The sequence below is a fragment of the Oreochromis niloticus genome, linkage group LG11, assembly GCF_001858045.2.
Source record: "Oreochromis niloticus isolate F11D_XX linkage group LG11, O_niloticus_UMD_NMBU, whole genome shotgun sequence".
In the NCBI taxonomy this organism is placed as follows: Eukaryota; Metazoa; Chordata; class Actinopteri; order Cichliformes; family Cichlidae; genus Oreochromis; species Oreochromis niloticus.
The window spans coordinates 30,460,176-30,485,573 of record NC_031976.2 but is presented as its reverse complement, the minus strand read 5'-3'; the positions used below and the strand labels follow the sequence as shown (position 1 = coordinate 30,485,573).

The window sequence follows — 25,398 nt, the reverse complement described above, 5'->3', positions numbered from 1 at the left end:
GAGTGGATTAAAAAATAATTTGTTTGATGTAACGTATTTCCCTGCAGGTTGTATCTTCGAGGGTCGTCTATATAAAGAGAATCAGGAGTTCAGTCCAGAAGGGAAACCTTGCATCAAGTGTACCTGCACTGTGAGTACACATACCCTCTACTTACATTCCCCCTCTGAGCAAAGCAGGGGCTCTGTCCCACCAGTTGGTTAGTGTTGGACTCTCCTGGGAGTCACAAATTTTTGGTTGGAACAACATCCCTTTCCCTGGATTTCTGGATTTTCCCCCACCACTTCTTTGCTTTCTCTTACTCTCTCTCTCTCTCTCTCTCACACACACACACACACACACACACACACACACCTTAGATAAACAAACCCTACAGGTTTGTCCATAAACACATTAAAGCATTAATGTGCTGACACCTAGTCTGAGAACCTGTAGGCTTTTAACACATATACACACATACGGAGGTGTTTCCCAAATAGAAATCAACATGTTGTTACTAATCTATCTGTTACATTTTCTGTTTTGTCTTAATTAAGAAAAAAAAAAGATAACCAATTATCAATTGGCTACACTGAATTTACCTTGTCCTGCGATACTCGGTCACACTCTGGGTTAGCCTCCAGACCACCTGTGACGCTGAACTGGACAAGCGTTAAGAAGATGGATGGATGGATTTTCTGGGTTTTAAAACGTACTTTTGTAGCCACCAAGTAGAGAAATATGGCGGTGTATGAAGTCTTATTTTATGGGGGCTAAAGACAGTCATCTATTTGTTATTGGCCTCTGTGAAAAGAACACAAGTTATTGATTATGCAGATAACTAGGTTCAAACATTAGCTGTGTACTAACTCGGCTCTTGTGTCTAATACAACTGAACCAAAATATGCTTACTTTACACACTCTGATGAAGGCTTTGTACCAAACATCTAAGCATATTTCAGCTGTGATGTGAGTCATAAGTCAGATGTGAGTAGTTTGCAAAGTTAGTATGAAGTCACACATTCAACCACACCCCCCTTTTTTGGGTGATGCATGAAACAAAGATTGACAACAAAATTAAACAAATCATCATCTTAGGAAAGTTAACTAAATGTGAGGTTTCATTCAAAGCTTAATTGATTTGCTGTTATTTTGTTTTTGTTTCAGGGAGGCCGAACTCTCTGCATGAGGGAGGTGTGTCCTGTCCTTTCTTGCCCTTCTCAGCTCACCCACACCCCGCCTGGACAGTGTTGTCCCAGATGTGTTGGTAAAGACCGGCAATTTCAGGGATGGGGATCATAGTGATGGGGAACGCCACAAAAACATAACTCCTCTTAAAATGAGGTGGCAGACATTACACAGCTGTGGCCAAAAGCACAGCACGCAATGAAACATATAATCTCCTTAGAGTGCTGGTTAATCCTGCTCCTAATAACCCTAAATATCTTTCTTATCCTCAGCCTCCATTAATTTTAATTTCATAACTTTAGTCATATCTTGCAGGGGAATTTTGTTGTTTTGCACTCATGAATGTCTGAAGCAGTCAGAATTTTATTTAAATACAACCAAATCAATTCTGTTTTTTAATCACCATTTTTCTCTGCATGACTTTCCTCCAGGTCAGAGGAAGGTGTTCGATCTCTCTTTGGGAAGCTGTCTGTTCTACAGTCAGGTTTATGACAATGGCACCTCCTTTATACACGACAACTGTACCACCTGCACCTGCCAGGTACCAGCCTGAATGGCAAAGGCTTCTTGTCACATTAAACAAAGCAATGGTCAGTTAGTAAATTTAAAAAATCCTAATACAAAAAATCTTTCTAGAATTCCACTGTAGTGTGCAAGAAACGCTGCTCGCGGCTGGGAACTTGCCAAGGCAGCCATTGCTGTGAGGAGTGTCTGTCCTATGTAAAAGTGGAAGAGGTGAAGTACTGCAGAGTCCGGAACAAGATCTACAGGGTAAATGCAGGATGGATGGATGGATGGATGGATGGATTATGGAGTGGGATAATGGTAACGGTTAGCTCTGTTGTCTCCTTGTTAAAATCTTTTTGGTGGCTGAGATCTTTCTGTGTGGAGTTTGCATGTTTCCCGTGTGACCCTCCTCTGCATACTCAGACTTCTCACAGGTCTGAAGACATGCACGTTAGATACATTGGTGATTCTATAGAGGCTTTAGGTGTGGATGCATGGTAGCTAAAGTGTGACTAAAGTTCCATGTGCAAGAATTGGTAAAGTAGTGGCTTAAAGCGCTCTGAGTAATCAGAAAGACTACAAAAGCAAAGGATGAATGTATTAACATATGTAGCTGTATTCTTGGGTATTTTCGGAATGATAAGCGCCTGTACGTCTTGATGGATGTTGTTCTAACCCTATTGTGTCTTTTTTTCTTTGCAGGAAGGAGACATGTGGTCATCAGTTAACTGTACTCTTTGCACTTGCGTTAAAGGCAGCATTGAGTGTCAGCCCAAACAGTGTGTACCAATCACCAGCTGCCCCTCGGTGAGTGACAATGGATTCCATTTATTTTCCATTTATTTATAGCAGTGTGTCGCGTGCTGTTATGTTACCCTAGCTGCTTTTTGACTGTGTATTTGTCTTTTTAATTTCTTGGACTATAATGTTTGCAAAAAAACTGCAATCTGTAGTGAGAGTTGGACACAGTCAGTCATCCAAAGGTGATGGAGTGGGTAGAGATGAGTGTCAAGGGGAGATTCATAAGAAGGTAGTGAGACTGCCTACGATGTAGGTTTGGTGGCACAAACAAAAAGACATCATACCCCTGGTGGTTTAACCTACAACAGCCCTGTCTTTGTCACTCCACTTTATCTGCTTTCCTTTTGTCCATCTGACCTGTCTCACACTCATACTTTACAGCCCATGACTAACTTCATGATTCTCATTTCACATGCGTAACGCCTCAAAATGACAATACTGTCAAGATTTATCGGCAGTGCTGCCATAACCGACTCTCAATTTCAACAGGTTCACCTAAAAATGAAGGTGTAGAGTATCAGCTTGAATCATTGAATCAAAACATTGAACATGTCATGTAAAAATGTCTCTTCTTTTTTATATGACATATGCAAGAACGAAGCAAAATAACTATAAGGGTATATCAAAGAGTAACACAGCCTGTTACATAAAGGGGTCTCAATTAGTGCTCTGTAACACAGCTGAAATGTGGCATTAGCTGGGAACTCTGGGAACTGCTGGCAAGAGAAGGGTCTGTGGGTCTGTGGGTCTGTGGTGCGTTCACCTGTTGCAGAGGTCGCTTTGAGGTTATCTGTCGTGCGTTTCATGATGGAGTGGATTCCTGGCATGCCAGTGGCCGTCACGCAGTCAAAGCCGGTGTCAATGTTGGTCTAAGTTCACACGCCTCCAGTGGTTACAACGAGCCCTCACCTGTTGTTTGCGGTCAGAACAGGCACAGTGCCGTTGGTGGCCCACAATCAGTTTTGTCTCCAGAGAAGAAGCAGTTTTATAAGCCACTTTAAATGTGGAAGAGGGCAAATAGTTTTTAAGGACTGTAGCTTCAATATTGAAAAAGTGCAGTGAATGCAGAAGCCATTCATTTTAGTGGCCTGCAGGGGGCGACTTTTCTGGTCGCTAAAAAAAGCCAAATTGTTTAAATGTTTGTAAGAAAATGACCCTCCTGCTTTCTTGATCTGTGATCCTAGAAAACACTTTTCTGATTCCTCTATGGTCTGAGTCACAAGTTTCCAGTCTTAGTGATTGCAAAATGATGTAGATGTTTTGATGATATACTCAAATACTCATCACAAAAGGAGTCAAAAAGGAAACCACAGAGGGAGACTTGCAAGTTGCTGCCATATGAGCGTGTATGGTCATCCTTCTGTTCCTGTCGCTGACAGGTGTTTTACAGCATTTTTTTTAAACATCTGTAACTCCTTAACCTTTACCTCAATTGAAAGAATTCCAAAACTTCCTGAAAGCACCGACTCTGCGCTTTTCTCAAGTACTGCCCCGCAAAGATGAAGGTTGGTTGAGAGAAGAGAGAGTGAGGGGTGAGGAAAGAAAGAAGAGAGAAAGAGCTCAACAGAAAACAGACCTTTTTATCTGTTTTCTTTTGATCTTTTGGGGGTTACTGTAATGACCTTTATATCACTGAAAAGAACAGTTGCTGCCTTCAGAAACCATTGAAATTTTGTGATTGCACCAATGGTTCAAGAGTTAACCTATGGGAGCACCGATGCTCCAGTCGGTTTTAGTAGCTCTGAGAATGAAAACAACATGAAAGAAGTGACACAGGAAAAAGTTACCCAGATGCATGTAGTTGTATGTAAAGGAATGCAAAAGGATGTAAACAGCTTTTCAGTGGGGAATATATAGCACGATATCGGATAACATGTGTGTGCTGCACTGTGAGGTTGATATCAGTGAGTGAAATCGGACACTTCAGGACCAGTGGAGAGGTTACCGCTAACTCCTTGGGTTGACTTTTCTGCTCTTAACATAAAGTAAACATAATTTCTTGTAAAAAGATGTTGATATTAAGCATAATTTGTGGATATATTAAGTTCTGATAGCAATAAAATTGAGTATGTTTCTCTTATGAAAATAGAAAGTCAGGTTCGATTTGTAGGCAGGTGTTTTAAACAATCTGTCCCACAGTTTAATAACAATGAAAAATCTGACATTTGCACTATTCTTGATATGAAAAGATATTAGTAAATGTAATCTACTGTGGCTTATCACTCTCACAGAGGTCATTACAGTCCACATCACCTTCAAAACACACACACATACACTCACGCACACTCTTTCCCATGCCATCATCCTGCGGTCAGCAGCAGGTCGGCAGAGCGTGTGGGTCCCATTTGGAGACAGTGTGTCTCCGAACAGCCTTTTGTCTGTGTGGCATTTGAGTGACAGCAAAGAAGAGGTTCCCTATATTTAGGCCCCTGAAAACCAATCTCTGACACTGTGTGTGCCTGAATGAGTGTGTGTGTGCGTGTGCTTGTTTGTGTCCTCAGTCTGTCAAAAGGCAGCCCTCTTCAAAGAGAGAGAGTGCCCTTTGTGCCGAGGTTAGGACTCTGGAGTGTGCATTGAGGGTACAGAGAACTTCTTTATGAGATGACAGATGAGTGGTGTGTGTGTTTGTGTATGTCTGGAAGACAGGGGAAAAGACTGCGTATACGTTTATATGTCTATTTGTGAGGACTGGTTCCAGTTTTAGACCTTGGGAGAGGAGTCATTTTTCAAAAGGGAGGGTATTTGGTTAGTCTAGACTCAAAGGATGGTTAAGCTTAACAGGGGTAGGAGCTGGGGTTAAAACATTTAGTTAGGCTGGTTAAGGTAGTTTTAAGGGGCAAGGAAGGCATTGTATCAGCAAAGGTCCTCACAAAGATAGAATTACGTGTGTGTGTGTGTGTGTGTGTGTGTGTGTGTGTGTGTGTGTGTGTGTGTGTGTGTGTGTGTGTGTGTGTGTAAAAAAAAAAAGGGCTTCCCTGAGGCAAAAAAACTAGGTGTGTGAAAGAGCCCTCTGATCTGCACTTTTGATGGAAGTTGAAACATACAGCGAACACACACACACACACACACACACACACACACAGAGGGTCCTGTTACACAGACAAAGTTCAGCGGTTGAAGTTGGAGTATCTGTGTCTCTGAAACCTTCCTGGTGTTGCTGTGAACTTGTCAAAACGTGAACTTTTCCTGTATTGCCATCTTTCATGTAACTTCTGTTACCTCTGCTTGAATGACAGCACAAAATTAGAACTGTTGATAATCTCTACCAACAAAAATGGGAAATACATATCGTTTGACCACCAGTACTTGGTTCTCAACTGTGTGGAAATAAGACTTTAAGTTAGAGGAAAAAGAACAAGTTAAAATATTATGAGAGATTATTAATAATAGTCATCATATTCTAAGTCATAACATTATAATACTGTATTTTATGTGGCAGACCTACGTTCAATAACAGGGGTCCATCAGGGATCAACTCCAACTACTATTTTTATTTTACTTTGTTAGTTTTGTTGCATTTACAAAACTCTGATCTTCTTCTTCACTCCCAAATACAGAAAACTAGGAATAGCCTAACTTTAAGTAGTAGAAGAAAGTTTAACAAGAGCAAAAAAGTTAATGGTTTTTAGAAACATTTATCAAAAGAGCGGCTTTTTCCCTGGACATTCTGATTCCTGTACAGTTCAGTTGAAATTTGTAAACTGCAAAGATAGTCAGATGCATAGCATTTTTTCCTTATTTTAATTTTCTTTTAGGCTTTTATTCCATATGTCTATGCTTTGCTCGTGACACTGCTCCACATTCTGTCAAAACAAGTTTCCTTTCCATATTCAGGCTTCCTGTCATCTTCCCTTAAGCTTATTCCTCTGTCAGTTATCTAATCCAGTGTTTCTGTGCCTGTTCTCTTGCAGAATAAAATCCTGAACAGAACTGGCTGCTGCCCAGTTTGCACTGAAAGTGAGTAAGTCCTTCTCCACCCGTATCCTTCTCCCTCCACACAGTGATTTGTGGGATTCTCACTGCAGTGTCTTCTAATCTATATATCTAGGGAAGCCCTTTAATTTGAGCCCATCAAAGTCTTAAAATATCTCAAATATATTTATATATATCTATTTTGTTTGTGGCTGCACAAGAATCAGAGTTATTGATACTGAATGTTTGGAAAGCTAATTATACGTCAGAACCTATGAATTGTTCTTTTTATGAGCAATAAAAAATAAAATCTCAGTCTGGCCTCAGCAGTTCACTTGAGTATTCCCCGTGAACTCCAGTCCAGACTGTGGTTTACCCTTTGGGTCATTTTGCTTTAGCTTTTGGCTTCAAACTGCAGCAAAAAATCCCCCAAAATGTTCTATTTCAGGACTACAAATACTCCATAAACCCCACTTGTGTATAATATAGAGTTTAGATTTAGCTTTGTCAGGCAGATGTATTACCACAGTGAGTCACATTAGTGCCACATATTTCAGCATTTATCATAAATTATTTTTCTGCTGCGAGCTGTCAGATTTCAACATGTATCCTTTTTTATAAAGTGCTTAACTTTGGGTTGCCTCTTGCTGTCCAGGGACCTACTGCTGTTCCAAAGTTCATGTTTTAGGTCACTGAGGTTAAAAAAGGCATTTGCTTTCTCTGACTTCTTTCTATTTTTTTGTTTAAACATATCAAGAGCTTTCTTTTTCTTTGTCCTACTTTAGAGCCAGGCGTGTGTACAGTCTTTGGCGACCCTCACTACAACACCTTTGACGGCAGGACCTTTAACTTTCAGGGAACTTGTCAGTATGTTCTGACTCGTGATTGTGGTAGTATTCCCTCTGGAGGGCCTGGGAATAACATCAACCTCAACAGCCCAGACTCGAGCTTCACGGTAAGATGGAAGGGTATCACTTCATAATACAGCCCACAACTGAGGGCACACTTCCTCTGTAATTAAATGGAATTTGAGTGTATATACAGGAAACAAATAAATAATTATATTGTAAGTAAATTTAGATATTGGGTTGGTAATTTTAAGTAGTGTGCAATTTCATGGTAATGCTGGAGGAAAACAAACCATATTTCCCCAACTTATATCATAAGCATGCTGTACTTTTCAGGCCGCAGCCCTTATTACAGAGTGTATTAATCCTTATTTTATATTTGTTATGTTGATGTGCATGCTGGATGTCCTGTTATTCAATTATTCATTTATCTTACCAACTTACAACAAAAAATAAATACCGTCAAAATGTTACCGTATAATGATGGAAGGTTTTTGATGCTTTTCTTTCACCATCACTGGTCAAATATAATTTTCAAAAGGAGTGTTTAGTATATTTTCCTATAAAATACCTGAAAGTTAGGCCAGGTTAAGCCGTATTATAGTGTGTTATTGATGGAATTTGGATTATCTGTAAAGGATTACACTAGGATTTGATCAAATCAGAATGGGATGAAAAAAGTGGGAAACTGCTCATCTCTGCTGACTTTTTTCACACATTAGAAACCAAAAGCTGAAATTTTATAAACACATCAGGACTTCCGAGACCTCAACAGATCCTGAGATGTCCTGTTTTACGGGCTTTTAATCTCATTGCTTTGACTTTAGGTGTTGGTGAAGAATCACGCTCGGAGAACTCGCTCCTTCTCCTGGACTCAGTCTGTGGAGGTGAGGCTGGGTAGTTTGATCCTCAGCCTGCACCAGCACTTAACGGTACGGAAGAATGGTACTCGCATCGCCCTGCCCTACCATGGCCCTGGGGTGCATGTAGACCTGGATGGATACCTGCTCAAACTCACCACCATTGCAGGTCAGTATACGTCTTTCTGATCCAACTTTTTAAATCAGCGACTATTCACCTCTATCTGTGGTCTCAGCTGAAGGTGAATTAATCATTGGAGAGTTCTTGATAAAATATGGCATGGCTCAGTGAGTGGAGCCTGGTTTTCCATGTATCATCATCTATTTAACATTCTGTGTGGACCTTTCACCTGATTTGGTCTGACTGTACCTGTGTGTGGCCTTCCGTTAAGCGACAGCAGAAGCGCGGGAGTCTTCTGCCCTCTCACGCCACTCGAATAAAATATGCAGAAAGGTTATTATGAATTTTTTGTCCAAAATTAAAGCAGCGTTAAGAATAACAGCACAAACTTTGCAGATGAAAACCACTCATCTGAAAAATTAGTTGATCATTTGAAATCATTCTGTTACAAGAGATGGTTACAAATAATAAAGATTTTGTTTCTAACCTTCACCTCTTTCTGCAGGTCTGGAGATCACATGGGATGGTGACAGTTTTGTGGAGGTTGTAGCTGCTCCTCATCTGCGTGGGCGCCTCTGCGGCCTTTGCGGCAACTACAATGGCCACAAGCGCGACGATACCATGGGCGGTGACGGCCAGTTCAAGTTTGACGTGGACGAGTTTGCAGAGTCGTGGAGAGTCGAGGGAAACGAGGTTTGCACCAAACATCACCCGCCTCGCAGGCCGACTTCATTCCTGTGCCCCGGCAGCGTTAAAGTCAAGTTCAGGGCTCACCGGGAGTGCCAGAAGATAAAATCGTGGCTTTTTAGTAAGTGCCACAGTGTGGTGGACTTCGGGTCTTTTTACAGGTGAGGAGAAATCTCAAGTGACAACTTAATTGTTAAAGTGCCAAACACTGTAGCTTGTCACACGTATCCATTTCTCTATCTTACCATAACCATACTTGCATGAGGCTTTCGGTAAAACCTTTTTTCATTAAAAGAACTTAATCTCAAACAAAACCAAATTCTGCCCTCTGTAGGTCGTGTGTGACGGACATGTGTGAGTGTCCAGTCCATAAAAACTGTTACTGCGAGACCTTCATCGCCTACAGCAGAGCCTGTGAGAGGGAAGGTGTGCCCGTCCTTTGGAAACCCGAAGCTGCTTGTATGGGTGAGTGGCAGCACTCATAAGCAAATCACAGAGCCTTCTGAGAGGTGCTCGTGACCATTAGAGCCAGTCTTAGTGACATCAGATTTGTTTTTTGTTTAAAGAAAATTCTGCTCACTTCTGAGATACCAAACCTGACACTTACTGCAGCTGCCATTCCAGTTCATAGTATTCCCTTTTAGAAAAGTAGAAAAGGATTTACCTTACGTACGCTTAAATTCCCTCTTTTGCATTGTATTATCCTCCAACCTTGATAAAATGACTATGCATTAGGTTTGGTATGAGTGCATGAGAAACAGCTAATTCCAATGAGAAGCTGTTGAGAATCTGCTCACATTTACATAATCAAGTCTTAACCCCCCCCCCCCCCCCCTCTTTCTACCTTTTCTTCCTCTCATCAGCCACCCAGTGTAAACACGACGCGGTGTACGACACCTGCGGTCCAGGCTGCACCAAAACCTGTGACAACTGGAACGAGATCGGACCGTGCCGCAAGCCCTGCGTGGCCGGCTGCCACTGCCCCGCCAACCTGGTGATGTTCCAGGGACGGTGCATCAAACCCACAGCATGCCCTGGACGGTGACCCCTATGAGCCGGGGGAAGGGGACTGAATTAGGGAGGGTCATCTGAACTAAAACTAAGGGTCCAAACTAGCAAAGAAGAGTTTGGGAAGACACTAAAGGGTCTCAAGTTGACAGATAAGATGCAACAAGGTACTCAGGGTCCATAACTTCACAAGGAAGTACGCTGTCGTGACTTAGATGCCAGCGATCCAACCAATGGTGACGGACTGAAGGGAAACTCAGATGATCATCTGATCACGGAGCGTTCGATTTCTGACTTCCTCACGCCTCTTTGTCACACTGTTACTACACCAGTCGCCACCACAGTGGGCACCAATTACAGTTTTGGAGAATAAAAACTAAAATCTCAAGTGACAACTTAAGTGGCATTTGGAGATTTTACAACTCACGAATTTGAGGAACTTCGACATGTTGCCATGGACCCTCAGGGAACAGTCTGGGGCAGAGGACTCCTCTTAGAGCCAACATGGTGACGGAGTTTCTCTCGCAAACACATTAAAGTGAACAACAGAGCATCTGCATTTGGAATAGTGAGATTCAAAGTCAAAGAGAAACTCGGATTCATCATATCAAAACTGAACTTATCATCTCTATTCCATCATTTCATACTGTAAGCTAGCCAGATTTATATGAAAGACAGACAAGCTTTTATATAATTATTGTTCTAATTATTAATATTATTGTTATTATTTGTTGTTGATGTTAATTTATATATCAGTCAAATGAAATGTCGTAGCAAGAGCCAGAATCATGAATATAATTGTTATAAATGATTTAAAGGGAAACAAAAGCTATTTATGTATTTGTTGTGTATTTTTTGTTACTGTTTGAAGAGAAATGCCCAAATGTGACTCAGCTGTTGCACCATCGCAGGGATTAAGTACTGTATTGTATTATGCTCAGTGTACAGGTTGTAGTGGTTAGTAAACCGAAGGTGTTCGTGTAAGCACATGTTTCACTTGACGATAATTATTTAAGACCAGCAATATAATCTTTTCTCGAAGTTAATTTTTGACTGTCGTCCTTCTTCTATGTAGTGCTGGAGAAAAATCAAGATTACGGCTGCTGGTTCAAATCCCCAAAGAAGCCAGTGTTTTAAAAAAATGAAGTAAAGCTGATTTCATACTTGGATGTTGATCTGTGGCTCCTTAGATTTATCTCCACTAAAGATAAAAGACACAAGTTTTGAAAAAAAAAGATGCTAAACTATTTTTAAATACATTTGCACAGCTTTAATACACTTCAAATTTATACAAACATATTTCACATGAACACATCTCTAAAATAAAACAGAAGGACTAAAAGCACCAAATACATCAGAGTTCATTCAACAGCAAAACTGAGTCTCCAGGGTTGTACAGGTTTTAGGGGATTAGACGTGTGTCCACCTGTTTCAGTGGTTTCACTCACTTTGACAATTCGCCACCCTCTTTCACTTCAAGCAATGTTTAAAAGCAGAAAAAAATGACTGCAGTCTGGCCCGGGTGGAGAAACAAAACACTGACACATGGAAGAGAGTGAAATTTCCCCCTGTTCAAGAAGAAATACTTACATTTCACCTGCTACTGTAACTCTTTCTAGTACTGCACAGTATGACAGTCTTATAACTCACAATCATGTCTGCTTTGTTATGTGAGTTAATGAAGAAAAGAGTAGCTTCAGTTTAGAACACTGCCCACAACATGAACATAGCTATGAGTCAATGTCAAACATCAAAATGTTGATGCTGCACATCCACTCGTAAAATCTCTCATTTTAGGAGAGTAGGACAGCAGAAAACTAGAGCAAATTTACCCTTTCTTTTGGTAGCTGACACATCTTTTTGGAGCTGATGTCTAATAAATGATGCAAGTACTGGGATGCCAGTTACACATGTTTTCTACTCCTTGTTGATGTTTTCAGTTTGCAAGCCTTGTACTGCTGAGGTTGTATATGGGATAGTGCTATGCTGGGAATTACATGAGGTCAGCTGTTTCAAAGTTTGTTCAACATTAAAAGGTGCAAAATGTGAGTGTGGTGGGTGGAGTCGATGGAGCACGGTCCATCCACTCCCACACAGTCCTGAGAAGAGGCTTAACAGCATCTGTATGTGTGTACATGGGATTCAGGAAATACACTAAGTCATTCTCATAGTTGTTCCCTATATTAAATGTGGTTTTTAAGTAAATGAAAGTTCAGTTTTAAGCCGTCTGTAGAGAGTGATGCGTATGTAAGGGGCAGCTGGATTATTTGAATACACTTGTTTCTTCCTCTGCAAATGAATGCAGTCACACAAAAAGGTTTTGAAAAAGTGGCATGTCAGACCAAACCACAGTATGGTATATGGGCCACACACATTACTGTGGCTGCAACCATTACACAGAAGAAAATAGACTTGAACCTAAAAAGACGCTTTGGGACATGTAGTTTAAATACAGCTCTAACAGAATTGCATTTAAACAGGAAAACTCCACATTTCTGTGCCTGCACGGGTTCTCTCTGGGTACTCCAGCTTCCTCCCACAGCCCAAAAACATGCTCATCAGATTAACTGGTGATTCTAAACTAACTGTAGGTGTCAATGTGAGCATGAATGGCTGTCTGTCTCTATGTGTTTGCCCTCCAACAGTCCTTCACCGGTGTACCCTGCCTGTTGTCCTATGACAGCTAGGATGGGCTCACTGTGAACCTCAACTGGACAAGCGGGGTAGAAAATGGATGGATACGTTCAAGTATGTTTGTTTCTGTCTTGCCATACGCTTGTGCCCAAGGCAAATTTCACACTAATTATAATAAAGTACATCTTATGTTAATCTTAGAGTAACTATTTAATTATTTTGATGCAAATTTCCTTTAAATATGACCCAAAACCTGTTACTAATTTACAAAAATGACAATCATCTGGCGTTTTTTTTTTGCATTAGTCAAAATTTCTTTAACAACAAATACTGTGACCTTTAAATCTGATCATTCTGTAATAAAACTCCTCGGTTTTCTCTACACTGTGGGTTGTTATACTGCATTCTCAATCATAAACAGTATCTTCACAGTCTCTAGCAGAAATTGGAAGAAAATCACTGATACAAATCACAATTACACATAAACTACAGAAAAAAAATGAAAAGTACAATTACAAACTTACGTCATTAAGTGATTTTCACACATGTAGGACACAGCAAGAGATCTGTTTGTGTTCTAACTACTGGAAACACTCTGTTTAGTTTATACAATGGGTGGCACCTGTTCAGAGGGTGCAGGAAGCATGATAGAAAATTAATATTACCAGCTCTATGCACACACAACCACAGTGCATCAAGGATCTGACCAGTTAAAGTCTGTTTAACTTGTGGTTTGACCGACTGAGAGATTTTCATTGTCACATACAACCACTGCAGGCGATGCCTGGAAACATTTCAGAGCTGCAGTCAATGCATGGAAAAGGCGTTACACTGCGAACATTCCTGTACATCTTGCACATGACGAGGGGCATTTCAACTCTTTGGCATTTTCAGAAAATGACACATTCACTTATTTTTTCCAAGCTAGAATGCTTTAAGGCGTGGAATGGTACAATGGTACAGGTTTTATATGAAAATACTGGAGCAAAAAAATAAAATGTTCTCTGTTTGCAAATGATACATAGCTGATACAACAAACTTGAAAGTGATGATTAACACATTGCATGCTTCTGGGGCAAATTAGTTTCTCCCTTTAATCGAGTTTAATTTGGTTCTTTTGATTTTATTTTAGTATTTTAATCTTGACAGAAATTTTGTATAAGCCGACCCCGATGCACCTGTCTTCTTTCAAATATGATTAACTTGTCAGTTATGGCCTCACAGACCGACTGGAGGATGCATTTTCTTCTGACCATCAGGAAAAAAAAGCAAACACTAACAGATTCATGTGTTTGTAACTACTGTTTCATATAAATAAGCTTAGAAAAATAAAAGCTTGTGTGTCTGGCACCACAGAGTAGACAGTGGAAGTAAAACGCAGCTGGTGAAGAAAGTTGAGCAGCTAATTAGTTTGACATTTTTTGGGGGTGTCAGTTGAAATCAAAAGAGAGCTACAACACTAGACTTACATTCTATAGCTTACTTACATGTTATTCATACCAGTAATCTGAGTTTCTGCTCGTTGTTGAGTCTTTTCTGCCCCCTTGTGGATAAAAAACAAACTAACTGGAGCTTTAAAACAACCTGCAGCATGTTGCCCTGTTAATTTTCCATGAGCGTAGATAAGCAAACCACAATCTCAACCTGCTAAAAGGTGACATCTAGTGAGTGTAGTGTTGCTACTTAAAAAAAAAAAAGACCAGCAAACAGCAAACTAAAGTTAGCATCAGCAACTGATACTGATTCTGCATCATGTTCCACAATGACCTCAAAAACTTCTTAGTGGATGACAAAATACCTGCATCATTTGTTTTCCTTGCTTTGTTGCTATTTGCAGATCATCTGTGCAATTCTGCTTTTTTTGTACTCTTAGCAAAATGAAAACAAAAAACAAATATTACAGCGATGATCGTACAGCTACAGAAAATCTTGCTTGCCAAACCATAGACAAAACTGGAAAAAAAAAAAATTAATGATACAAGTAAATAAAACTAGCTGCTCTAAGTACAGAAAATATGTATGTGCACTCTAATATATAATCTTCCAAACCTCTGAAGAATTTTTCTCTTTGTCTCCAGTTTCGCTATACAAAACAAGATATACATCTAATAAAAAATACACTCTTAAGTTCCAGGCTGGCCAGCTTTCAGGATATACTAAAGCAAATTAAAAAAAATATATGTAGTCAAACCAACCTACAGAGCTGGGGTCAGCTATCACAGCAAAGAAACAAGTCAACCAGGCAGAAAGGAGGAGGAGTGTGGACAGAGAGACTGACCAGCAGAGTTCAGTCGTCATCGCTGTCACTGCCTGACTCGCTGAGCTGAAGGTCATTTCCTGTGGGGAGCAGAAGAAAAATTACCATAATACCAAAAAGGCGTTGTGGTAGCACAGAGTCACTGGCAGTGAATGAGCAGGACTAGCAGCAGCACAGAAAACAAATGCATGCATGCATGAATTCCATCTCCTGACCCGACCAAGTCTAAGTATAACCCAAAGGTACTCACGGAGTGTGTTCATGAGCTGGTTGTTTCCCTGCTGCCGGTCAGCTCCTCCGTTGGCCATGGGGTGGCGGCTGGGTGACGTCTGGCTGAGGGGTCGGGGGGTCTCAAGCTCACCGTCGCTGCTGCTGCTGTCATCGCCGCTCCCTGAGGCGCTGCCCGAGTCTGAGGAGCTGCTGCTGCCGCTGCTGCTCATCTGCTCTATCACCTCCACCTCTGCTCGCAGCTCTGTTAAGAACAGCAGGGAATTGCCACAGTTAACACAAAGACATTCAGCATTTATTGAAAAATAGTTTATAACAAACTGTAATGTCCTAATATTTATTTAGAACTATGTGATACTTAGGTGTGTTTAAGGAAAAAACTTTATTAAGGGATTAACATCACAAATAACTCTTCTATTATGAGCTGTGGGCGTGTATCGCCTTCCTTACCTCTCTTGATGTCATCGAGCTGAGGCTCTGGGGAGGGGTTGTCCTTAGACGGGGAAGGAGAGGTTTTGATCCCAGCCCCGGGTTTAGTGGGGGCCCTAAACTGAGAGGTGGGCTGGCTGGACCGAAGTGACTGCTGCTCAATCCGGGCCTGGATCTTACTGCTGCCCTCTGCCCTGTAAAACACACACAACAGATGTGATTTCACCTGGATATATTTAAGAGTAACATAGAAGCCAGCCTGAACTTCCCACTTCAATAACCTTAATTTTGTAATCACTGATATCTCACCTAGTTTTCTTGACCTGGATGCTGCTGCTCAGTTTCTCCAGTACAAAGTCCCCGGTGTCGTGGTTAATGATGAGCACACAGTCCTTCTGGTATGGCCGCTTGTTTCCTTTGAATACTGTCATGGGAGGGGTAGAGCCCTGAAAGAAAAAAAAGAAAATGTATGGACTAAATATGGACAGTCTTGGCTAATTTTGCCAGACCCTATTACATTAAAACAGTGCAAGAAGGTATAATTATACAGTGCTGTGCAAAAGTCTTGAGCCATCCCTTATTCCTGGTGTGACTGACTCACTCACTGACTTCAGTTTGAATTGCTTTGATTGTACAAACTCTGTTTTTACCTTAGATACTGGATTTCTAAATGTGCAAACATAAATAGATATGTAGTATCTAAGGTAAAAACAGACTTTGTACAATCAAACAAGCTTGAAAATCCGTATTTGGTATGACCACTGTTATTCCTCAACATAGCCGGAACTCTCTTAAGTAAGTTTTCTTGTAATTTCTTCGAGTAGCCTCCAGGAATAGTTCTCCATGCTTCCTGAAGGACATTCAAAGCTCTTTTTTGGATGTTGGCTGCCTTTTGTTTTGTTCTCTGTCAAAATAATCTTACACTGCTTCAATAACGTTGAGGTCCAGGTCAATCCACAACTTGTTCTTAAGGACACAACTTTCACATTTTGTTCATCTGATGTAGATTGTATTTTTTGTTTTTTTTAGGCCTACCACTTATTCTTTTATCTTCTAAATGTTCACGTTTCCACTAATTTTCTAAGGATTCCCTGCAAACCATGCTGAGATATGCCATGTATACACCTAATAGCTCTTTGGGAATCACCTGATTGGTGCAAATGTTATGGTATTTTAAGCCAGGCAATCTGTTATAAATTGACTGGCATAAAATACTAGCAATGCTAGAAACAAATTCCCTCTGGAAATGGTATGGTATGTCATCCTTGTTGGACAACATCTCCCACCCCATGCATGAGACTGTGACAGCACTGAGCAGCTCCTTCAGTGGCAGGCTGCGGCACCCACGGTGTGGGACGGAGAGATTTCGCAGGTCTTTCCTCCCCACTGCTGTCAGACTCCACAATAAAGACTTTAACTGATCAAACACACACATCCACAAATGTGCAATAACACTAATGTGCAATAATCTTTTCTGGCATCGTTGTATTTTTACTCAGTTGTATATAGCATTTGTACTCTATTTTTATCTCATTGTATATTTTATTCTATTTTATTCTACTGTATATAGTATTTTATTTTATTCTATTCTGTACAGTTGTGTACTGTATTTATTCTTATTTTATTTTATTCTAATTTTTGCTTCATAACTTTTGCACTGTCCACTTCCTGCTGTGACAAAACAAATTTCCCACGTGTGGGACTAATAAAGGTTATCTTATCTTATCTTATCTTATGATACAATGAATGATACAAGGACTGGACTGAAAGGAGCAAAAAATGCCAGTGTTTAAAAAACCCCCCCAAAAAACAAGCAAAAGAACACTCAAAAAGACCTTGACGAAACCTGGAAAAGTATTGCTCAAACCAACTTAAAAAAACTACAAGAAAGTCTCACAGCTTGGAAGCAAAAGGAAATGAAAAGGTGTTTATAAACTTTTGCACAGTATAGAATTAGAACAGATATTCATCTAACATGCAAGTGCCACACTTCCTGGTAGTACCAATTCAGTCAGTATTTAAGGGTAAAGAATTTGATGCTAAAAGAATGGAAGTTGTTTTATTATTTGCTTAATTTACAGAAAGACGTGCACATCATGCAGTCTTACTGGAATATGAGGTAGTGTTATGGTAACTTCATCTCCTTTCCCAACTTGAAGCTCTCCTTCACAGCTTGTGTCAATCGATGCTGGTTTGAAGTCATCTGAAAAGGAGATACAACAGATAATTTAATCAGGTGCTTTAGGAAACACTGTATGTAGGTAATTATAATTACATAAACATTTTATTATGTCTCTTAAACAAATATCGAAAGATTATGAGCCGATAAACGCAGATTTAAAACCTGAGAATGGGGAGTAAAAAGATAAAATTCATTGTGTATAATGCTGCCACACCATTTCCAACAAATAATTACTTAATTGTTTTCTCCATGTAATTACCCATACACAGACTGTGTAAGACACAGCCTCTCCGTCCATGTGAGAAAGATAGTCTGACACAACAGTAATCTAACAGTGCGCTTTGTATGGTGCCAAAGTTTTATTTAACACATCGCGCAGTCTGTCACACTTACATCTGATGGTGTGAAAGGAAGACTTTGGCCTCTTCTCAAAGCTTTCTCCGAGCTTCAAAACATGCTCCTCTTTGTCCAGCAGCGGATTCGTGCTCCCGTTCATGGCTCCGTTGGTTTAATAGTTACTAAAACTCGCATTTAGGTCAAATCCCACGAAGAGCCGAGAGCAATCTGGCAAGTTGAGCAGGATCAAAATAAGATGCCAACTACAACACAAAGTTAGCTTGCTGTGGCTAACAGTTAGCAAAACATCACGTGGCCACGCCTCTTCCGCTTTTGGTCCGGCTCTCAAATATCGCCGAAAGCGGGCTGTGTTAGCAACTTCACCTGTTTTAGTAAAGTACAAGATTTTTCAAATAAAAAACAACGCATTTCACTACATATTAAATCATGAAAATATTTCCAGTGCTTTAATTTACTCAGTAACGAGTAATTATAGAAAACGCGCCACTCGATGAGAAACGGAATTAAGTAGTAAAGACTACACGACATAATTTAGTTAACGGACAACATGGATGCATTAAATGTGGAAAAAGTACGGCTACGCTCGAATTTGTTTTAAAATAAAACTCTTAATCAGTTAATTGGGTTTAGCATGTTTGAAAAGTCTATTTTTCCATAAACGAGTATAAACAGAAGGTGGAGACACTTTGGGGCAGTTTATCATGGCATTGTCAGAAAGTGGGATTTTCAGTGGTGATATTAACTGTACGGATCCTGGAAAAGAAGAGGAGTCGAAAGACCAAGCGAAAACCCCCACTGCCAGGGTTTTAACTCTGGAGGAGCAGGAAAGACTGAACGGTGAGCGGGCTCTGGTGTCTGACTTTAAACAGATGAAGCTGGAGAAAGAAGCGCAGAAAAACTGGGACTTGTTTTACAAAAGAAACACAACGAATTTCTTCAAGGATAGACACTGGACCACCAGGGAATTTGAAGAGCTCAAGGCATGCCGAGAGGTGAGGAAATATTTACAACAGATGACACCAGAGGAGGCACTTTTACAGGATATTAAATGTAACTGTTTACCGTGTCTGTTTTGAAATATTTGAGTTGTATGACTGACATGCATGTGTTATTATGTGAAATAGATAAAAAATGACTGATTTTAATGTGTACAATGGACACCCTGCTAAACTCCACTGCCAATTCAAAGAAAAATTGAGGCTTCACAGGACATGACTTTAGATTATCAGCTGTGTAGTTTCTCATGTTACTCAATTACCACCTAATAAAGTCAATGGTTTTCTGTAAAGCTGATATTTAGAGGTCAGTTAAAACACAAAGCTTGCAACTTTCAAAAGTAATTTAGCATAAAGGATATTGTAAAAGTTTTTAAGTGAGTTGTTGGAGTTTCACTATTAAAAAATTATTGAGCTGAGTTGAGAGACATGAGTAGACTAATACCTTGTGTTTGTGTCTATTTTTAATTTGTCTTTGTCCCATCTGGCTTGCAGTTTGAGTCCCAGAAGTTGGTGCTGCTGGAGGCAGGCTGTGGTGTTGGAAACTGCATCTTCCCTCTGCTCGAGGATGACCTCAACATCTTTGTTTATGCCTGTGACTTCTCACCACGAGCTGTTGAATTTGTCAGAGTAAGCTCTATTAGTGCAGCTGTAATACTACTTTGTACTGGCTGAATCCATTGAATGCAATCTCATTATTTTGCTACTGGTTACTGAAGGATCCCTAAAATATGCTTTAGATACATGGGATATATAGTTAGCTGCTGTAGTGGACCAGCTGACAGCATTTTGATTTTATGCTCCCTTGTTAGAGAAAAATATGAGGGACTTCAGAATTTCTTCTCTTGGAATCAACATAAAGAGAAAAAGAAAAATACTTAATTTTGTAAATAAAATTCTTTCCTTTGTTTTCTTTGTGTTGACAGCAAAACCCTCTGTACTGCCCCGACCGCTGTTGTGCCTTCCAGTGTGATTTAACTAAAGATGACCTGATGGAAAATGTGCCGGAAAGCAGCGTGGATGTCATCACACTCATCTTCGTCCTGTCTGCTGTCCATCCTGACAAAATGAAGCTGGTTTTGGAGAACATTAGCAGGGTGAGAGCAGACATGGCGTGTGGATAGATTTAGTATAAGTCTGTACTCTCAACAGCTTGTAAAGTTTAAATGAAATGTTATGATAGGTGGGAGAGTTCTCTCTTACTGGAACTACACAAGCACTTCCTTTCTGTACTCATAATGTGGATAAAAATAAATGTTTCATTGAAAGAAGCCTTTAATCTGATGATGTATTTGGTGGTTAATTTCTAGATATGCTTTTAATGTGCCACATTAGTCAGATTGAAATAGTTTAATGTGATTTGCATGTGATCTTAAGGTGCTGAAGCCTGGAGGATTTGTCCTGTTCAGGGACTACGGACTTTATGACCATGCCATGCTCCGATTTAAATCCGGAAATAAGCTGGGAGAGAACTTCTATGTACGCCAAGATGGAACTAGGTCCTACTTTTTCTCTAAAGGTCAGTAGTTTATTTTCAGGAAGTTATTTTTTGTTGATACTAACTTAGCTTAGTTGTATAATTAGATAGATATATATTACCGGTTTAGAAATGTGTGAATTGAGGCTTCACACCTTTTATTTCAGAATATCAGCACGTTCATATGCAAGAACATTGACCTCTCCTTCCTAGGTCACACTTTGTTGAGATAACTTTTTCAAGTAGAGAAGGCTCACTTTATGCATTTCATCTTTTTATGACACATCAGAAAATCCCTAAACCTTGTTTTTTTTTTTTTTTATAACTGCCCTCAGAGTTCCTGGCTGAGCTGTTTGAGAAGACGGGCTTCAAGTGCGTTGCTAATGACTATGTTCTTAGAGAGACTGTCAACAAGAAGGAGGGACTTTGTGTACCCAGAGTCTTCCTGCAGAGCAAATTTATGAAACCAGAGAGCTGAACTTTGCGTTTGTCGCCTCACAGATCTACAGAGGTTTGGCAAAACATACCACTGAGATGTCAGATAAAAACTGGACAGTAAAAGATGAGGGAAATATTTGCCAAAACTTTACCAGAATGGAAATTGGGCCATCACAGGTAACTTAGCAGTATGTACACCTGCTATCTGCTGACCAAACCACCTGAGGAAGGCTCCCAGAAAAGCTCTGCTGCCAACATCTAAAGGGATTCGAATGGATTTTTTTCAGGGGAAAGAAAAGGCGTTAAACATGGTTGTTAAAGCGTGAACAGTTTGAAGTCACATTTTTTTGTAAAAACTTTCACAGTTTGTGATACAGTTCTGAGAAACACTTTAAATATAAACCAGTATTTTGATTGCTAATAGAATTATGACTTTCTTGCTCTTCATTCCCCTAATATTGAGTTCAAGTCATCATTTAAAAATGTATTTTTTTAATAAATGTATTTTAATATTTCCCACATATACTGTGAGAGGACATGGTAATCTGTGTTTTATAATTTCCCACTTTTAAACAATTGTTGAGGATGAAAAAGCAAAGTCTCTCATTCTGTTTATGGTTCACATTTTACGGGCCACGAATCCCTGTGGTGGATACACGGATATCCTGACTTTTAAGAATAAACATACTAAATCTTGACCCTTTTTAAAAAAAAAACCTATCTTAATATCCTTCAGACGATTAAATGAAAATGTCTTCCCTGTGTTCATTCATGTTCATTGTATAGAAACAGAGAAGAAACCTTTAAGGCTACTAGGATGCCAAACTAAGACATCCGCATTGTCCAAAACATAAATACAACCTAGATAATTAAATTATCTATTAATTATAAATTATTATTCTGTAATGTTTTTTCCACTTGTAGATTAAGACATTTCAGTCTATATGAAAAATTAAATGAGCAAGTGTGCGAACAACCTTTGAATCTAAATATTTATTGTGAAGACGTTTTATTTCCTCCTTTAATTTCTGAGTGGCTGTCAATTCAAAGACTAAAAGTAACACGGGCCACTAAAAATGCATAAATTAAAAATCTATTTAATGGAGGAAACACAATAAAGAAAAATCCATGACAGAAAAATTTTATTTTATTTTGTGCTCCTTGTACTCATTTGGAGGACTCCATATTAAACAATTTAGTTGTTAAAAATGAACATTGATCGCACTGGAAAAGTTTTTTTGAAGCATAAACACCTGTAAGCCGTATGAGCACAAAGCTATCAAGATTCTCAACTGTGACACACAAAGGCCTAAAAGAGAACTGCCCTTACTACATTACCGTAAGCTGCTCCCCAAGATCCATATGTTTGCTGTTGTTTCAATTTAACAACAAATGTGAGAGCTTTTATATGTGAATGCAGTTTAGTTACGTTTTTCATTCATGTACATTTGCCTTCATTGTACAGTACGTTCTGTTACAAAAGACCACTGTGGTGAATCTGTTTAGGGCCTGTCAAGCAACTTGCAACATGCGCTAAATGTGGCTTCCTGTTCAGCAGCTGTGTCGCCCACTGGCTTTCCTAGTTTAGAACTCACTAAAGGTTTGTTGTGCCTCTCAACACAGAAATGTAATTTGGTGTTTGACACAGTGCAATTTATTGGCATCACAGTGTTTCATGTCGCAGATATGAAATTACCATTTTCAGATGAGGACCAAAATATAAAACCCCAAACAGATGGCACCCATGGGTGAAACGTAAGATTTTGGGCGTCTTTAGAAATCACAATGAGTATCAAAAGTTCATACATCCCTGTGAAATTTAATGTAGTCAAATAAAATAATCCAAAATGACAATGATTTGAGTGAATGGGATGTGGGTAAAGTTTAAAATATTAAATATGAATATTAAAACATAATGCAATCTTGGAATATATTGAGCTAGTAAAGTGGGCTATATTGTTTAGACAGTTCATGTATGTTTTTAAACATGAACAAATATTGTCATACAACCTCTAAAGATCAATTATTTTTTTCTTTTTATGTAAACAGTCTTTTTCTATTTAGTTGGAACTCAACTTCATTTTCATGACAGTAGACAGTAATTTCATAATTTGCTAATTAGTACAGCTAGACTAGTAGTAGATTACGATCATGGAGATTTTGTCATTAATTAAACAACATAATGTAATATTCTCATTCTGAAAATGTTTTCTGTTTCTGGAAGAAATGTTGTGGTTACCAAAAATGTAACGAAACTAAATTAGTTTCATTCCTGAGAAATTGCCATTTGCTTTAGTTCCGTGTAACAATTTTTTCTGTGGCTTAACTGCTCAGTGACCTTTTAAAATTTTGAAAATGGTGAACAGTGAGATGTGGTGATGTGCTAAGCGTGGTGCCCTATTTAATCTGACCATGCACGTCGCTTTAAGACTGACTTCAAAGCAGTACACTGCAGCAGATACAGTTTCCTGTCCTGTGGTTTGGCTTCTACAGCTTTCTACCAGAAAAGTGAGAAATGAAAGCGCCAAGAAAGTTAAAGATGCTCATATCTGCACGTTTACCCGTGATCTATGCTAAAAGCAGAACAAGTTCATTCTTAGTTGTTATGGGTTTTTTTTACAGTCATTAAATAATATATGATGAATGCTTTGAATGACTGTGATCAGTCAGAGTAAATACAACTAACTAGCTAATTCTGTTGGACAAATTAATGTTTTATTAGTATTTCCGCTATATTTTGTGGGGATTGTCTGTATTGTTGAGTGTCATATTTTTTTATTACATTTTTTTTCTTTATGATTTATTAAACATCATATAGCTCAATTCAGCTTAATTATTTCTGCTACGTGCTCTCTAGTGTGTGGTTTTAAAAAGTAAATAAAATTGTGAGCATGAATTTGGATGATGACATTGTGGTCTGAGGGCTAGAGGCAAGTTCCAACCTTGATATTTTTTTGTTTTACCTGGTGATGGTTGCTGTGGCTTTTCACACCTTTTTTGCAACCAGCTACTGCACTGACACAGTCAAACCAGCACGTACTTAAAGGTCTTTTTGTTCCACTGAATCTCTCCACATTGCAGCAGCCTGGGTTTCTTTCCTTCTCTACTTTTAACACGTGTGCACAGCACGGCTTCCAGTTGCAATTTTAACACTTGATCGTTGTTAATTTGTTTTTCCAAACTACTTTTTTTTTTTTTTTTTTAAATTTTGATTTCAGTTTCCACACCAAATTATTCTGGCAAAGATGACAGAATCTGATATCCAGAAAGAACTGCATTTACTTAGGTCAGTTTAGCAACATATTTCTTTTTTTTTTTCTCAATGTATTTTTAATGTTCACTTACATTAGTCCAAAATTCACAGCACTAGTAAAATACAACCTAATATATTCATAGTAAAATTGATTTGTATTATAATATGAGCCTCCCCTATTATAAATGACACAATTAAAATAAAAAGTAGCTGCTTTGGGACTACTAGTACTACTGTATACTAAAGTGATTACAGACAGAGGAGACATAGTTATACGATAAATCTTTAATATGCAACTGAAGCAGCTATACTCTATGATGAAACATTAAACTTGTTGCTGTGATATAAAAAAATGGTGAAAAATATTTTTGATCCATTTACTTCATTCAGTCAAAACAGAGCAAAGTGGTGTTCTTGAAATGCTTTTTGAACAATATTCATCAAAGTATCCATCCCAAAAAAACCGGCTGCTTCAGTCACTGATCTGTAAAAGAACAGACAGAACAGCAGAATAAGACATCGATTCCATCCGTGGTAGAAAGTGAGTTTATCTCCCCACCTTCCCACAAAGTTAAATAAAAAATTACAAATATTTCAACTCTTCAAATACAAAGCTGTACTGAGGAGTAGATTGTTATACTCAAAGTTCAAAACAGACAGTCCTCTAACTTTTGATAATGGCGTATTTAGTGACTCTGATCATGAAAATACCTTTGACATTAACAGTGATAAAATGGCCCATGGCTGTCTCTCCACTTGCAGTACACATAGCCTTGCACTGAAAGATACCGGTGTCCTTTGGTGTCACGTTGAGGATCTCTGTCACGACCAGTCTGTGTCTGTTCCCTTCAGAGATTGTCTCACTCACTGTTGTGAAGTACTTTTTGGGGTTAATTAGCTCACTTCCACTTCCACTGGTGACATTACGCCACACAACATGCACCACACCACACGATTCGAAGTCATAACGTGCCTCACAAGTTAGTGTGACTGATGAGCCTATAGACGGAGTGAATGTCTTCTGTAGGTAGCGGACTTCTAAACTATCTAGAACACAAAGAAAACAGTGTTAATATCTCCATTCATGAAAATAAATTTCATTCCCCAATCATTTTGAGTGACTTCAAATCATTCAAAACTGCTTCTCATTACCAGGACATTATAGGTCAGGACACTTTCAAAAACGACACCACCCATGCTATGGCAGGTTGAATTTCCTGACAGCTGTCTGGAAGTTTA

General features: G+C 39.2%; 3 protein-coding genes across 3 annotated transcripts in view; 2 read left to right on the top strand and 1 right to left on the bottom strand.

Moving 5' to 3' along the window:
- The window catches only part of bmper (BMP binding endothelial regulator), a 32,954-nt gene extending 21,218 nt beyond the window's left edge, over positions 1–11,736 (top strand). The window contains exons 7-17 of the mRNA XM_005455178.4: positions 48–130; positions 1,145–1,244; positions 1,597–1,706; positions 1,802–1,936; positions 2,375–2,479; positions 6,385–6,430; positions 7,171–7,340; positions 8,061–8,262; positions 8,720–9,062; positions 9,236–9,366; positions 9,765–11,736. Of these exons, the coding sequence (XP_005455235.1) occupies positions 48–130; positions 1,145–1,244; positions 1,597–1,706; positions 1,802–1,936; positions 2,375–2,479; positions 6,385–6,430; positions 7,171–7,340; positions 8,061–8,262; positions 8,720–9,062; positions 9,236–9,366; positions 9,765–9,946 (1,607 nt within the window). The 3' untranslated portion in view covers positions 9,947–11,736. The remainder of the gene's footprint in view (positions 1–47; positions 131–1,144; positions 1,245–1,596; positions 1,707–1,801; positions 1,937–2,374; positions 2,480–6,384; positions 6,431–7,170; positions 7,341–8,060; positions 8,263–8,719; positions 9,063–9,235; positions 9,367–9,764) is intronic.
- Positions 11,165–18,275, bottom strand: eaf1 (ELL associated factor 1). Its single transcript, XM_003450311.5, has 6 exons — positions 18,033–18,275; positions 17,566–17,660; positions 15,767–15,903; positions 15,479–15,651; positions 15,051–15,272; positions 11,165–14,880 (listed from the first exon to the last, which is right to left on the bottom strand). The coding sequence occupies exons 1-6, from the start codon at positions 18,133–18,135 to the stop codon at positions 14,831–14,833; spliced, it is 780 nt and encodes a 259-aa protein (XP_003450359.1). The 5' UTR covers positions 18,136–18,275; the 3' UTR covers positions 11,165–14,830.
- Positions 18,276–18,439: 164 nt separating this feature from the next.
- On the top strand, positions 18,440–23,729 carry mettl6 (methyltransferase 6, methylcytidine). The gene is made up of 5 exons (XM_003450312.5): positions 18,440–18,988; positions 19,487–19,621; positions 19,918–20,088; positions 20,369–20,510; positions 20,804–23,729. Exons 1-5 carry the CDS (start codon positions 18,698–18,700, stop codon positions 20,944–20,946), a joined length of 882 nt encoding a protein of 293 aa, XP_003450360.1. The 5' UTR covers positions 18,440–18,697; the 3' UTR covers positions 20,947–23,729.
- Positions 23,730–25,398: the final 1,669 nt, after the last annotated feature.

Excerpts from the sequence above, each read along its gene's own strand:
- eaf1 (XM_003450311.5), bottom strand. The coding sequence starts at position 18,135 with ATGAACGGGAGCACGAATCCGCTGCTGGACAAAGAGGAGCATGTTTTG. Across the intron at positions 17,661-18,032 it reads TTCCTTTCACACCATCAGAT|ATGACTTCAAACCAGCATCG; the intron begins GTAAGTGTGACA and ends TCTCCTTTTCAG. Across the intron at positions 14,881-15,050 it reads CCAGCTCATGAACACACTCC|GAAATGACCTTCAGCTCAGC; the intron begins GTGAGTACCTTT and ends TGCTCCCCACAG.
- mettl6 (XM_003450312.5), top strand. The coding sequence starts at position 18,698 with ATGGCATTGTCAGAAAGTGGGATTTTCAGTGGTGATATTAACTGTACG. Across the intron at positions 20,089-20,368 it reads TTTTGGAGAACATTAGCAGG|GTGCTGAAGCCTGGAGGATT; the intron begins GTGAGAGCAGAC and ends TGTGATCTTAAG. Across the intron at positions 20,511-20,803 it reads GTCCTACTTTTTCTCTAAAG|AGTTCCTGGCTGAGCTGTTT; the intron begins GTCAGTAGTTTA and ends AACTGCCCTCAG.